This window comes from Poecilia reticulata, linkage group LG7 (assembly GCF_000633615.1).
Source record: "Poecilia reticulata strain Guanapo linkage group LG7, Guppy_female_1.0+MT, whole genome shotgun sequence".
NCBI lineage: Eukaryota > Metazoa > Chordata > Actinopteri > Cyprinodontiformes > Poeciliidae > Poecilia > Poecilia reticulata.
Window position 1 is genome coordinate 19,248,493 of NC_024337.1, and position 14,315 is coordinate 19,262,807.

General features: G+C 36.3%; 1 protein-coding gene across 3 annotated transcripts in view; it reads right to left on the reverse strand.

Annotated features, from left to right (window-relative positions):
• Positions 1-14,315, reverse strand: part of LOC103467650 (metabotropic glutamate receptor 4-like) — a 173,726-nt gene that overhangs the window by 56,886 nt on the left and 102,525 nt on the right. Inside the window, exon 1 of one of the 3 annotated variants that reach the window (XM_008414226.2) lies at positions 9,465-9,563. The exons of the other annotated variants lie outside the window; for them this stretch is intronic. Within the exon in view, the coding sequence (XP_008412448.1) occupies positions 9,465-9,551 (87 nt within the window). The 5' untranslated portion in view covers positions 9,552-9,563. Of the gene's footprint in view, positions 1-9,464; positions 9,564-14,315 lie in introns of those variants that run through there. 3 annotated transcript variants of the gene reach the window in all.

Sequence of the window (14,315 nt, forward strand, 5' to 3'; positions counted from 1 at the left end):
GGAGTTGTCACGTTTTAAATAGTCCTGATGATCACAGGTTCAGTTCTTCTTCCTGAGGAGTATTTTTCACACCAGTCAAGCAACACTAATCTGCTCAAAATTCACTGTTTTCTGTAATATGATGTGAAATGCATTTGGTGTTGAATAACTAATGCTGCTAACGCTGCATGCCTGAGATGAAAAAAAAACAAAACACTCGGTAAAAACAAGACACTATCTTTACAAGAAAAAAAAAAACACTGAAATCTTATTTTGCTTTGTGAAGATTAAAAACGTATATTATACAGCTTGGTTTGAGGAAAGTTTATGTTTTTTCCCTTCTATAAGCAAGTTCTTTAGATTCATATTTATACACAAATTACATTAAGGTGTTTGTGTATCTTTGTACACAAACATACTTCATTTCTTCCCTTTTTATTGCTTTAGATCGTTATTTGTGGCTACTTTCTCTATTTATGATCTATATTATTACAATCTCTTGATAGTTTAGAAATAGATAGTTTTCCACAAACTGATATTCATAAAACAGTTATGTTTCTGCCTTCAGGTTGTTGGAATGGAGGCTTTGACTGATTGTTGAATTAGGGAAGAATGGCATATTAGTGATGTCACCGTTTCTCAGTATTGAAAATGTTCATTCAAAGTGGTTTGGGCGTCTTCTGAACACCTCCCTTCCAGTTACGTCCCACTTGGAACAGACCTTAGTACAGACCCAGAATGCGCTGGAAGTTTTGGCTATAAGTAGAAGACAACAGACAAATGGATGAATGGATTGACAGTAAGAGTAGCTTGCTTTAATGTATTGTTAATTTTTTTTTTTGTTTACTTTAGCTGCTCAGCCCCTGTTGGTTAATCCATCTAAGAAAACTTTACCAACCGAAGATTTTTGCTTCACCAGTAGTTTTCTCCACAAGCAGTGGGCCGACTGCTGTGGGAATAATAACATCCTTTCCACTGTCCCTCACTTCACACAGCAGAGTCCTTTGATGTGATCAGCTGCTGCCCTGCACTGATCCTGCAAGCACCGCTAAAGCCTGTGTTGGGAGCACAGCTGTTCAATGTTTGCCCGTGACCTTCTGCTCTGTACAGCTCCTGTAAATCCAGTCTCATTTTGATTTTACTGCAGGAGCCCTTTACAGAAGATCTTCTGGGAGCAACTGTTCAAAATATTCTAAGACTTAAACGACATATTAAAATATGTGTGCATGCTTGCTGGTTTCATAAGCTGGCCTATCAAAAGCAGACTTTCTTACCTAATCAACTTGAAAAAACAGTGGCCGGAAAAAAAACATACTGTGTTTTAATGGATGAAGAAAGGGTTACATTTTAGCCATGTTTTTTTTCTTCTTCTTGAAATTGTATTTGCTCTTATGCGCTGAGGGTCCAAATCCTGCTGACCACCAGTGGTAAGCTGATTGCACCTTCATACTGAGGTGGGTTAGGGGGTTAGGGTAGGTGCATCTGGACCCTAAGTTATCTAGATTGAGAGTTGGGAGAACTTTCACTCGCTTCACATTGTGTTTCATTAACTCCTGGAAGCAATGCAAGTGTTAACTTTTCTAACAGCGCCTTGACGTCATGAAGCTGAATCCAGCAGGATGTAAGTGAAGTGTTGCAGAAAGGTGTTTGTAGGGTGTTAATGATGTCTCCTTTTATTTCAGTTCTCTATCACACAGTAAAATGAGACTTTTAGCCATTTGCACCTATATTTCACTTTTTCAAGTTCTTTCTCAAAGTGATATAGTCATATTTGTTAATTCCGTAAGTAAAAATATGTCCTTAAAGAATATAAAATATTTTTTTCATGCATTAAGTAATTTTTTTACGTGTATCTTTTGCAACACTTTTTTTTAAAGAAAACATGGAGAGACATTGCTGACATTTATTTCTCAGACATTCCAGGTGAGTACTAAGGTGATACCATCCCAACACAGAAAACATTGTTATCAGTACGTCACTGCTTCAGGTTTGTTTTTGTCAGGATCTTGAGATGTTTTGGGTTCATAGTGTTGATTTCTTATATGTTCTCTGTTATTTTTTATTAGATTAGTCTTGTTTCTGTTCTACTGTCAGCCTGTTTACAGTTATTTTAGTTGGGGCTATTATTTATTCTGTCTGCTTAGTTTTGTGTCCTTAGATTTGATTTCCCATTTCCTCTGTTTGGGTTTACTCCCCCTTTCTCTTTCGTGTCCTTCATGTCACCCATTCTCTGTGGCACTTGGGTTCCTGTGCATTCATCCCAGGTTTGGAAAAATGTTTTCCTGGATTTAATTTATAAAGACTTTATTTAATAATACTCCTTTGGATTCCACTTGCTTTTTGATCCTCATCCACACATCATTACAGTTTTGACTTTTCCTAAATTGGACATGTTAGCAATATCTAAGTACACAAGAATTCAAGAGGTATCTTTAGACACATGTCTGAGTCCCATATACTTTATTTAGTAGAGAAAAATAATTTTTTCTTCTTTTTTTTTGCCATATGCGTTAGGACAGAAATTGGAAGAAGTTCATATAGACTACTTGACATGTCTGTGATCCTACAAGTTATTACACATTTCTTATGACTAGTAATTATGTTATTAATGGATAATGTCTCCTTTGCATTTTGACTCTTCTCTCCCCCTGAATATACTGGACATGCCCTGCCTCCACCAGCAATAATATGTCTGTTAATATTAAACCCTATTCCCTAAAATACTTTACCACCCTTGCTTCAGGCAGTAACTAATCTCCTTACTAGAATTTGGCAGGAACAAATTCCAGAATTGGATTTGCTACTTTTCATCCCTGTTGGCTCAGTTTGCTTCAAACTGACCTGTTTTAACCTAGAAGTGAATGGCTGGGAAGTGGACTGTGTCAAACTAGACAAGACATTGTCCCGACTTTGGCTAGCTAGACAAACTTTAGTGGTTGTCTACAAATTCTGCCCAGGGTGGAACCTAGATAACATTTAGTAGCATTAATAGTAAAGAACAATCTTTAGTAGTATACTACAAATAAAAAAATAGCTAATTATTGTTAAATTGTTCAGTGTCTTCATGTTTTTTTTTCTTAATCAAAAAAATCTATAATATTTTATTATTTTATAATGATCTTGATTGTGATTAAGATTGTGATTAACATTTTGAATAAAAATGTTTAATTATTTTAAATTGCATTTCATGACTATTGACTATTCTTGATAACATATGTGGGAGCTGGACTAAATATACTTTGCTCTTTCCTCTGGTATAATTTACTACCTGCAGCAGTTTATGTGGGGCAAAATAAAGGTGCATTGACAAAATGTTTACTGACTGGGCTAGTGGCATCACAGCTCCACTGATTGACAGTATCTCTGTCAATCATTTCTCTCTTAGACTTAAAAGAAATGCTGTCAAAGATAAAGCACAGTCCTGTCAAATGTGAATCTTGGCAACTGCTTGACAAAACCAAGAAAACTTATTGCACTACTTTATTCTCAGCTCACTGGTTTATAGGCAAACCTGTGATAATATGGTCATCTTCAAAATGACTTGCAGTCTGTTTAAATTGGAGCTGAAGTAGTGGGACTTCCAAATGATAAGTCTTTGTAGATCTACCATAATATACAATATTACACACCCTTCTCCACAGTCACTTCACACAAGCCTGTGCAGAATTTCTTTCTAATGCACATTCCAAAACCCCTGTCTATTTAGTTTAACTGGGTTTGGGAAATAAGTTTAATTGCTGCGATGTGGCTTTCAAGTAGATATTTGATGGAGTTTAAATATTTGACATGATCCGTGTTCCTGTGTGGTCCTGTTCCCTGTGAGTCTGTCTCTGCGTCTTCCCCGTTGATTGTCTCCCAGGTGTGTCTCATTCCCTGTTATTACTCTCCCAGCGTATTTAGTCCCACATGTTGTCTGTGTTCTCCGTCGGATCCTTGTCGTATGTCGTCGTTTGACAGTAGCGTGCGTCAGTTTGCTTTCCAGTAGAACTGTATAGTCCTGGTTTGCTAAGCTCTTGTTTCACGTTGTCAGTTGCTACCGGTTGTTAGCTGTGTGCTAATTGTTCCTGTCGTGCTGCCTGACTTGGACTATGTGAGCAACATTCATCATTATATTCATCCTCGTCATCACAACCTGGGTCTCCTGCGTTTGATCTCACCACCTCTCATCCACCACTTATGACAATATTCTTACAGTATCCTTTAAATAATTGTGCCTGTTTAAAAGATTTGCTGAGCCCTATTGGCACTGGATCAGTGCAGTAGTAATGGTGCTGATTAGGAGTTTAAAAAATATTGTATATCTGCACCATTTGTAGAAAAACATCAGTGCTTCAATGAGCCTTTGGATATATTGCAGTAAATGTCTCCAGGAAAAAAAAAATGCTTGGTGTTAATATGTGAAAATGAAACACGTTCTACATGAACTACAGTAGAGAGAGAGAGAAAGAGAAAACTACTTTCACAATATGTGGTGCAATAATATCTATTTTCAGTGCCACTGAGTGAAAGCTGTTTAATTTCAAAAGGTGGTTTCCGATAGGCTCATTTCATCCTTTGGCAGTCATCTCCAAACAGTGACTGTCCAAGCAAAGCCTAGCAACTTGTGCCACTGGCAGGATGGATGCCACATATCTCTGAATTATCATGAATTATCATATTTTAGTCATTTCAGAATTATGTCGAATAATTGACCAATATAATCACTGCTCTTTTTTCTATAGTAAAATGGCCTTCCAGCCAAAGAGTCTGTCCGCATCCTGGTCTCCTCACAGTCACTGTTCTCTGAAGCAGAAACCTCAGCTTCAAAATGCTGTTTAGAGATGAGTCCTGTCTTCCTCCACGTTAAATGTCAAATTTGAGATTGGTCCATAAGTTCTCAGTTGTGTTTAGGTGAGGTGAGGAAGCTGGTAAATACCGTGGCCCCCTTCTATGCCAGGAACCTTCTTCTTTATTACAGCTTGAAGGACAAATCTTGCAGAAACTGGCTGATCCGAGGGTTGTAAATAATATTGCTTTAATATCACTGTAAGTGTACAGCAATTTCATTAAGGAGCCTAGAGCTGCCACCTGAGCAAATGACAAATAGAGCTATATAATGTGAAAACTTTTTCATTTTAACAATATATTTTTCATGTTAGTACAATAATGCCATTATGATATTACAGGATAACTTCTGTCTGGTGTTAATATGTTCCACTCCTATCACATCATGTATGATAGTCAATCTGACTATAAAATTGCAATTTAAGTTAATTCCATTTACAAATACACAGAAAGGATAGACCTGTGGTACACAGCAAGTCTTTTTCCTCAGGCACAACACACCTTCACTACACTCTGCAATATCCAAGGTGAGACATCAAGTTAAACTCTGATCATCCTGTTTTACAGACAGACCATGAGGTTTATGTGCTTTCTCTCCAGCAGCGGTTTTAACAATACCAGTGCCATCAGACCCCATGTAAAAAAAAAAAAAAACCGCTGCTTACTCTACAGCTTGCTTTGACCTGGATAGTAACAGCGGAGTGAATCTGCTGAGTCACAAAGCTGTTTAGATCTATAGACCCATTGTTCCTGAGATCAATCTAATGAGAATAAAGAGAACAACACAATCTCCGTAGAGATGCTTTTGCCAGGAAGCAAAGTCCAATAGGATACAACAGGTGTTCATTTAATGATTTTTCAGGACTCACTGTTTACAGTTCAAAGCGAGTGTTCCCGTTTGTCCTCAACAGCCGATTAGATGAATTTGTATTGCACTTTAACAGCTGTGTGTCTTTGTAAAAATGCTAACAGTAAAACAGATCAATAAAACTGCACAAGCACAGAGCCATAACATTCTTGTTTTTAATGTGCTTGCTTCAAATGTAAGTTAACATATGAATAGATGGTCAATGTATCACATGAAGTATGATTTTAATTTATTGAGCAAATCCGATTTTTTTTTATATTTTTGTCATGTAGTGTCCAACTTAAAAGGGCATAGAGTTATAAAAGTAGAATGATTAAACCTGGCAGAACCTAACTGTGCTAATCACTGGAATGCAGTTAGTTTCGGAAAATTAACAAACCAAATATAAAATAAAAAAAAATAGACAGGATTTATTTCTTAAACATTTATGATGCTGTTTATTGTACTGTTCATAACTCATCAATGCGACTTTCCTCTCTATTCTCTGCCTAATTCACAGGGGATTCATGACAGACATTAAAAATATAAAATTCAAGTTCCAATCAACAGAAAGAAAACTAAGGCAGAGAGCACATCAGCTACACAGCAGCTTTAAATCAGCAGAGCTCATCCTTCGGTGTTTATGCTTTTACTACAGCTTGAGTCTTTATAGATTCAGGGAACGCAAAAGCCCCAGACAGGCAGTGTCAAACTTTTCTGTCAACAAATGCATTTATTGTTCCGTAAGGGATGAAAGACGCATCGAGAGTATTTTTCAAAAAAAAATACAAAAAGGCTTGCCAATGCTCCTGGTGTCAGATCACAGTGAAAGTCTATTGTAACCCTGAGCACTTATGAAAAATGTGGCTGTTTTGCATGCAAAGTGGGTTTTGTATATCAGAGTTAAGCTGTGTTTACTGTCATCCCCTCTTTAGCTGAAAGTCTACCATATTTAACCATCAATGTTATACAATAGTCCTTCATTATAATTCTGTGGAGAGGTATTTCAGGGTTACTATATTTTGGTAGTTTGAGTAAGTGCTTTTTGCATGACAATTGGGAACTATACACTACGTATAAAGTCCATAATAACCCAGCTTTGGCTATAATCTGAATGTGTGCACAAAGTGGCAGATTAATTACATGTAGCACAATTTTAATTGCAGCTCTACATGTTTCAAAGGGAAAAATACTGTTTCCTATTTTCTTATCTCTTGCAATCATTTTCAATTGCAGGTTAAGAAAGCTTCTCCATTATATTAACATTTGGTCCAAGTCAACATATTTAGTAACCGATTCAGGTTAAAATTCCCTACAATATATATAGGTGTAGTGCATAATAATTGGGCATTGGAAGAGAATAAGAATTGGATTTTGTTTTCCTGTATCGGATGGCAGTTGCCTGAGCAACCACTTTAAGCTTCCATCTGTTTCTCCTTCCTCATCATGGCCCTGGAACAATCTGAACCATTACACAGATTGTGCATTCATTACTTGCAAATAAAGCTATGATTGCAGGTCATCCCATTGCCCCGATTCTCATTTATAATCTTGTAGTATCTTTTACTCCTTTTTGCATTGGACTTTCTGTTTCTTTTCTTCCTACTTCACTGATGAGTGTCCAAATAAAAAAAAAGTGGGGGGTTTTGTTGTTGTTTTTACCTGATATATTTGAAGTATGAAAAGGTTTTTTTATGTGGGAGTCAAATAAAATGAAATATATAGGCCAGGCATGTGAAACAGAAAGTCAATTCCTGGATGTTCAAACAATTTTAGGAAGAATTGAAATCTAAACAAATCAAAATATATATGCAAAGCTTTATACAGTTACAAATTATAAGAGTGCCTGTGTATTTTCCCCCCCTTTTTCCAGATGTCTAGCTGTAGTCAAGACACTATGCAGGACATGCATCTGACCCATGATGTCTTTACGTTGTAAGGCAGGTTTAGGTCTAGAACTCATTGGCTGCCTTGAGATTTACGCTAGAACATTATGGTGAAGAACGAATTGGAGTTTAACTGTTTGTGTGAATCAGTGTTAATCTAGCTTTCTTTCTTTATTTCTGGTAATGCACAATGTTTGCTTTGGTTGTTTTACAATTTAGCAACCAGTGCCTTTGGATTCCATTATCTTTAATGTTCTTAAATGGGGTTTGCAAGTTGCTCCTGTTTTCCTCATTTATTGTTAATCACTTGTACATGTATTCATGATCATGAATGTTTGCACATGCAAAACCAGGAAGCTCAGAAGCCAGAAGCAATCCTTGCATTGTTAGTTTCCAAAGGTATTCTGAATCTGGAAGTATACTAGTAGAAGAGGCAGAACTACTGCTAATGCAAAAACATTGCTTTCAGTTCACATTTAAGATGAGATGTATTTCATTTTCCTGCTGTTGTCACTAGCTCATTTTTCACTTTTTGCAAACCAAAATACAAATTGTCTTGCACACGGATTAAATATTTGACAGTCTCCAACTCTCCTTGTTGGCTCTCCTGTTGAGAAATCCACTCTGTCCTGATCCAACAATATACAAGCAATAATTAATTTTACCATTGGCAACTGTGATTAATTATCTCATTACAAATTAAATTACCTGCACTCACCATGGAAATTATTCCAAATGGGGTTTGCTAATGCTTTGAATTTTGAGCTGAATGACATTTGTGGCTAATGAATGATTGCAGAAAGAACAGTGCTGTTGTTCATTACAGAAGTTTGACCAAAGCTCTGTCTAATTATATTGAATTAAATTAATTTAACCAACATTCACAACCATACAGAGGATAATATTATCAAATCCTGACTAATGATGAGATATTGCGAAACTTTATACGCACAGTACTTTCTAAACACAATTAAAGGTCTTAATAAACATACAAAATTGATTGATGTATTTAAAGTTAGCACAATAAACTCCTAAATTCTATAAAGCTGAATGGACTCTGCGCGTACGGCGCTGACGTCACATCCGCATGATTTCTTGTTTCCGCTTTGAATTACCATGACGGCTAGAAAAGACAAAATTGTATTTCAGACGCAAATACAGCAATACCGTGAACATCATTGCCTTCCAAATATAATGGGCTATTAAGTTTTCATGGATTTCCAAGCGATCCTGAACTAAGAAGACGGTGGCTCCTGGTGTCAGATCACAGTGAGCTATTGTAACTAGTAGCTTTAACTACTAGTTAAAGCTAACGCTGCACAGCAAAGTTTGCCGTCTTCACTTTACTTCGGATCAGCTTCTTCAGCCTAAAACTACCGGGGGGAGACAGATGGTAAATAAAGGAGCCGTTCCTGTGTTATTGTCATGGAATCACTTCTGTATTCAGCCTGAAAGAGCGAGTGTTTGGGAACGAATGAGCAGACCACAGATCCGCCTGTACACACTGCGGTAAACACCATCCTAATTTGAGCTCTTCACAAGATACGTGCAAACGTAATACAGCAAAATAACACAAAGACCTTAAGACCTTTTTTTCCTAAAAGCAACAACTCTGAACCTGAACAGTCAGCTGAACTCGAACTCTGACACCAGTGCTACCCTACTTAAAGCTATGGGCCTCATGCTTCGGAAGCCAAAAGCCCGAACCGTAACCTCCCCCGTTACTTGGTCGTCTCTGACACTAAGGACATTAAACACACATAGCCTACTTGAAAATATAATAAGGTAAAAACATTGTCCGTTAGAATGGATTCAAATGTTTAGATACTTAAATAGCACATTTTTACAAGAAAATGTCCAAGAATATTGCCTGCTAGCATAAGCTAAAGTTAATGTTAGCCACAAAGTTTAAACAAAGCAAAACTCACCTTTGTATCTGTGAATGTATAACGAGGCGTACATCTTAAAACCTTTCTCCAGCTTACTTGTTGGGGCTTCGGACCGATGTACATCATTAATTGTTACCTTGGGCAAGCCCTACAAGCATCTAGTGTAAAATCCAATTTTCAGTGGACCGGAAGCGACCGAGCCGCTTATCCCCGAACACGAAAGCTGACGTGCAAAGAGGCTGCTCTCTTCTGCCTCCTCAGCTAAAGCAACAGATTATTGTCTCCAGTGGTTGAACATACATTGAAGAGAAAGCATTTAAAAAGGATATAAATGGCTTTAATATTTTTGTGAGGATCAAGAGGAGAACTTGCACATTATGTCAGATACTTTATTCACATAAATGCAGTATAACATTAAACATCATTTGGTCAGCACAGCAGCCCACAAGCTTTTTTCAGTATAATGACATCTGAGTTGTTTTTGTACTTTTCACACAAGCTTGTTATTGTTTGCTCCAAACCAAAGGACTGGGAGTATAAGCATTAAAGAGTTGAAAAGCATTTTCTCATCCTCTTGCTCAGTTTGGTTTTTTTTTATTTATTTATTTATTTATTTATTTATTTATTTATTTATTTATTTATTTATTTATTTATTTTTGTAAAGTGATTTCTTTCTTACAAGTAACAGAGTACATTTAATTTTGTACTAGTCCACTTTCCTAAAGTTTATATTTCTTCTAATTTACCAATAGCTAAAAATGTTATCAGTTAATTTATTATTGTATTTCTAGCAAATAAGAGTTTCAAAAGAGCATAATTAAATGCAAGACAAAGTTGTTCTTTCTTTTAAAAAAACACACTTGTGAAAAGGTGCATCTTAAACTTTTCATATGCCATTTTTAAATAGTGAATATTCCAGAATTGCTAATTCTGTTCAGCATGAGATTTTTATTCTACAATTAGAAACGGACAAAATTACTAGTTCTCACAGAAAATTCTTCCTGGTTTGATTGTTTAACTGTTGTTCTCATACCTATTTGAACTTCCAGATTCAGAAGAAGCTTTTAACAGAGATGTTCACATGTTATTTTTCTCCAGTGCTGGTCAACTCACCACTGTTTGGCCACAGGACAAGTTGCAAATGAAAAAGAAAGTCTCTAATCAAATGTATGCCGTCTACTTTTAGGCCGCTGTTTAAAACATAACATTCAACAATGTTAAATGTTTAACATTAAATCAATAATTTAAATAAACAAGACCAAAAAATTATCAGCTACTTCAAGTTAATTTGAAAAGTCAATCGATTACATCATAGAAATTTACTCACCATTTCTGACATATAAACAAAAGGGCTGTCCTGAAAACCTACCGTTTTGGATTCTGATTAGTTAGCCCTTGATTTGAGCATTGTTGCCATTACTTATCTCCACTAGTCATTAAAAACTAAAAACATTTAAAAAATATGAAGTTTGGAAATGTCATCACAAAATGGGATGAGATGATTCAGAGTCCACTTTCTGAATATAAGTTGCATTTCTGTTTCATTGTCATATTGTGACAGTACATCCCCAGAAGATGGTTACATTTGTGGCTTTAGGTTACATGGGTTTTCTCCCTGTTTAAATACACTCACATACATTCAAAATGTATCCTAATATGTAACAGAAAGATATGGACACGATAAACCTTTTTTTTTTGTTAATGTGAAGAGAAGAAATGTGAATTAACTTTTTATTAAAAAGCAAGCAAAACCAACAAAACTCAAGCATCTTCTAATAAAATGGCAGGAAGATGGGACTCTCCACAGAAAAACACTAAGGAACCAAAACAGGACAGGACAGGACATCGTTTCCCTTCCCAAACGAATCAAATTGGACCAACAAAAACAAAGCGCAAAGATACATAAAATTTTATCTGAGATTAGTAAAGATATTATAAGTGTCTCAAAGGGAACAAACAAGACAGTGTTAATTAATAGTTTGCTCCATAAATATGAGAACACTCACTCCAGGCAACTTCCTGCTCCTGTAAGCATCAAATTAATTGTGTTTGCTTTACACTCCAGTAACCGCAGACCTTGTGCAATTTGGGAATTTGTTTAAGAAAAACAGTGGGCAAGATGAATTATTTGTGGTACATACCAATCTTCTTCTAATAAACATTTAGGCTAACTGTGACTATTTGTAAACTCTGTTTGCAATTTAAAAATTGAGAAGTATAATGTGAGGATGAACAATGGTATTTGCAGAATAAAAGTTGAAACCAGATGTGGGGGGAAAAAAATCTGACATTAAATCAGACTATTTCCTGTTTTATCATAGTTGGGATTACCAAAATATGTTTTATTTGATAAATTCCAGAAAAATAAGTGACAGTATATATTAGCTTTTTTAAATTACTTTCTTAATTTCAAATGTTTACATACATTTTCTCAGGTTTTGGCAGCATTACCATTTAGCTGAATTATTAAGGTTAAATGTTTTAGGTACCTTACACAATTGTTTGCTGGAATTTTGTCCCTTTTCCTCCAAATAAAACTGAAAATTGACTCCAAGCACAACTTTTGCGCTCTGTCCCCATAATTTCTGTGAGAGTGAGACTAAGCCTGCGTGATTACCACTCCAGAATATTGACTTTGTTGTCATTAAGTCAACTTAAAGTTAATTTGATTCAATTGTTTGGATCATTGTACCCAAGCTTTAACTTCCTGGTTTGTACATTGACATTATTTTCCCATCCAAGTCGACTTGCCCCTTTTTTCAGGAAAACTTGTCCACTCCTGAATCTAGCAGGTGGGTTGCATTCTCAGCTCATCCACAGGAGTTGTTCAACAAAAGTATGAATTATGAATACTTTTGCAAGACCTATGTGATGTTCCATTTTGACCTGGTCCACTATAAGTGTTACAGGTGCACAATAGTTTAAATGCAGAGTAAGAGCCGATTCTGTCAATACAAAGAACAAGTCTCTGTAAAGGTCTAAAAATTGTTAATTGTTGCAAACAGTGCTGGAAGTATCCATACATTCACACAATATACTTGAAAACTATTCTATGTATTCCATCATTTCTATTCATGTCCAGACTGGTCAATACAGAATAAATCAACAGTGAAAGTGATCCAACACATTTCCAGCAGCTTCTAACAAAGGACCATCGACCTGTGGCTGCTGTCACAACCCAATAAATGCAATTATATGAAAAAGAATGAATTTGATCAAATTCTAATTATTCCACATTCAACACTATTACTTTTTTTGTGTGGTTTTAGAGCCAATAATGTGATTTTATGCACTGATTTTTACTTGTCGATGTATATCTCAAAGAGAACACCAGGAATCATTCCTCTGTGATCTTTGCTTCACCCCGTAACATGCAAATCCCAAGCAAATAACGTTTACAGATGAACTATTTACACCTCCAGGGTATTATATTTCTTAGTAAAAGCACCAGCTCAGCAAAACGCAGCTGTAAATAAAAAGAGTTGCAGAAATAGGGAGGAGGGAGGAAGAGATGAGAGCTGATGGGCGACCGCAACCCTCTCCTTACAAGACAGTTCATTAAACACCTTTCACCGCCACCGTGGCACTGTGCCTAGAATGAAAAGCATGATGTAAGCACATGCAGGTCAGGGGGTCAGCCTGTTACAGAACCCGCTGATAAATGCTGAGACAGGAGTAGGGAGTGAACGGCCACACAAGCAGCACACTGAGCTTATCGCAGCCACGGACTGCATCACATTTATCTCGAGACTACTTTATCTGCACCGAGAAACATCTGGTCAACTAACTCACTCTGTCAAATTTCTAGCCCTGTACAGCACACTTACATTGAGGGATAGTAAGGAAGCACCAAGAGAATGAACATTGCGGAGGGAAAGCTTTCAGTAGGATTTCTGTGAGAGGTAATAACATAGCGGTGCTTTGCCACTAAGATCGGATGCCTGTGCTCTATTTTGCAGCGCTGTCAGATTTAAAATTTGATTTCACTCTGAGCACTCAAAGATGTAATTTCATTTATGTCCGGAACTAAAACACATAAAGCACAAATGAGAAAGTCATCAGTCTTACAAGGCTCTTATAGCATTTGTCGGGACGGTGTAATTAAACGACCTCTTTCTAATTACATTCCATATGACTCTAATTTTAAGTCTGGCAGGAGCCATATAGATAACTACTATAAGGTTTGATAGAGTTTTCAAGAGCCGTACTAGTGTCAGAGGGCCAAACTAATTACCACCCTCAAGAGCAAGACAGTTTTGTGGGGATACTTTGTGATCATTTGTCATATATGTGTGTGTGACTGCACCTGATTTCTGCATGACCAAGCAGGACTAGGAAACAGGTTAAGAACTAAAGTAATTGTCTCGTGACCACAGTCCAATGTTTTTTTTTTTTCATGACAAATGTGCATTAAAAGAAACTCAACTTAGGATTTCAAAGAAATGATACCACAAGATGCACAATAATCAGTTGGCTTTAATATTAGCAATATAGGGGATGCCTTTGGGTGGTTTAAAGCCAGTTCTATGACTGCTCACAATTTTGTTGATGAAGCATTCCTGTTGTATTCTAGTTTCCCCTGTACTTCTTCTATTTTGTTTGTTCTAAATCTATGCAATGTTCTCAAATAAGACTGAAATGTTCCACTGCAGAATATAATTAATTTTGAAGTAAATCCGTTTTTTTTTTTTTTTTGATGCCTCATGATGCGATAGCTTGTTTTTTTGTCCAGAAGATACATCTTAGATTAAATAATGTTTTACAGTAAAATATCACAACAAACAAGAAAACTGATGATCACACGTTGTTTTAGAGGTGAGAAATTATATCTCGAATGGGATGGCTCGTTTTTGCAGAGATGTCTAGCTAAAAATGAAAATGTACTAGTAT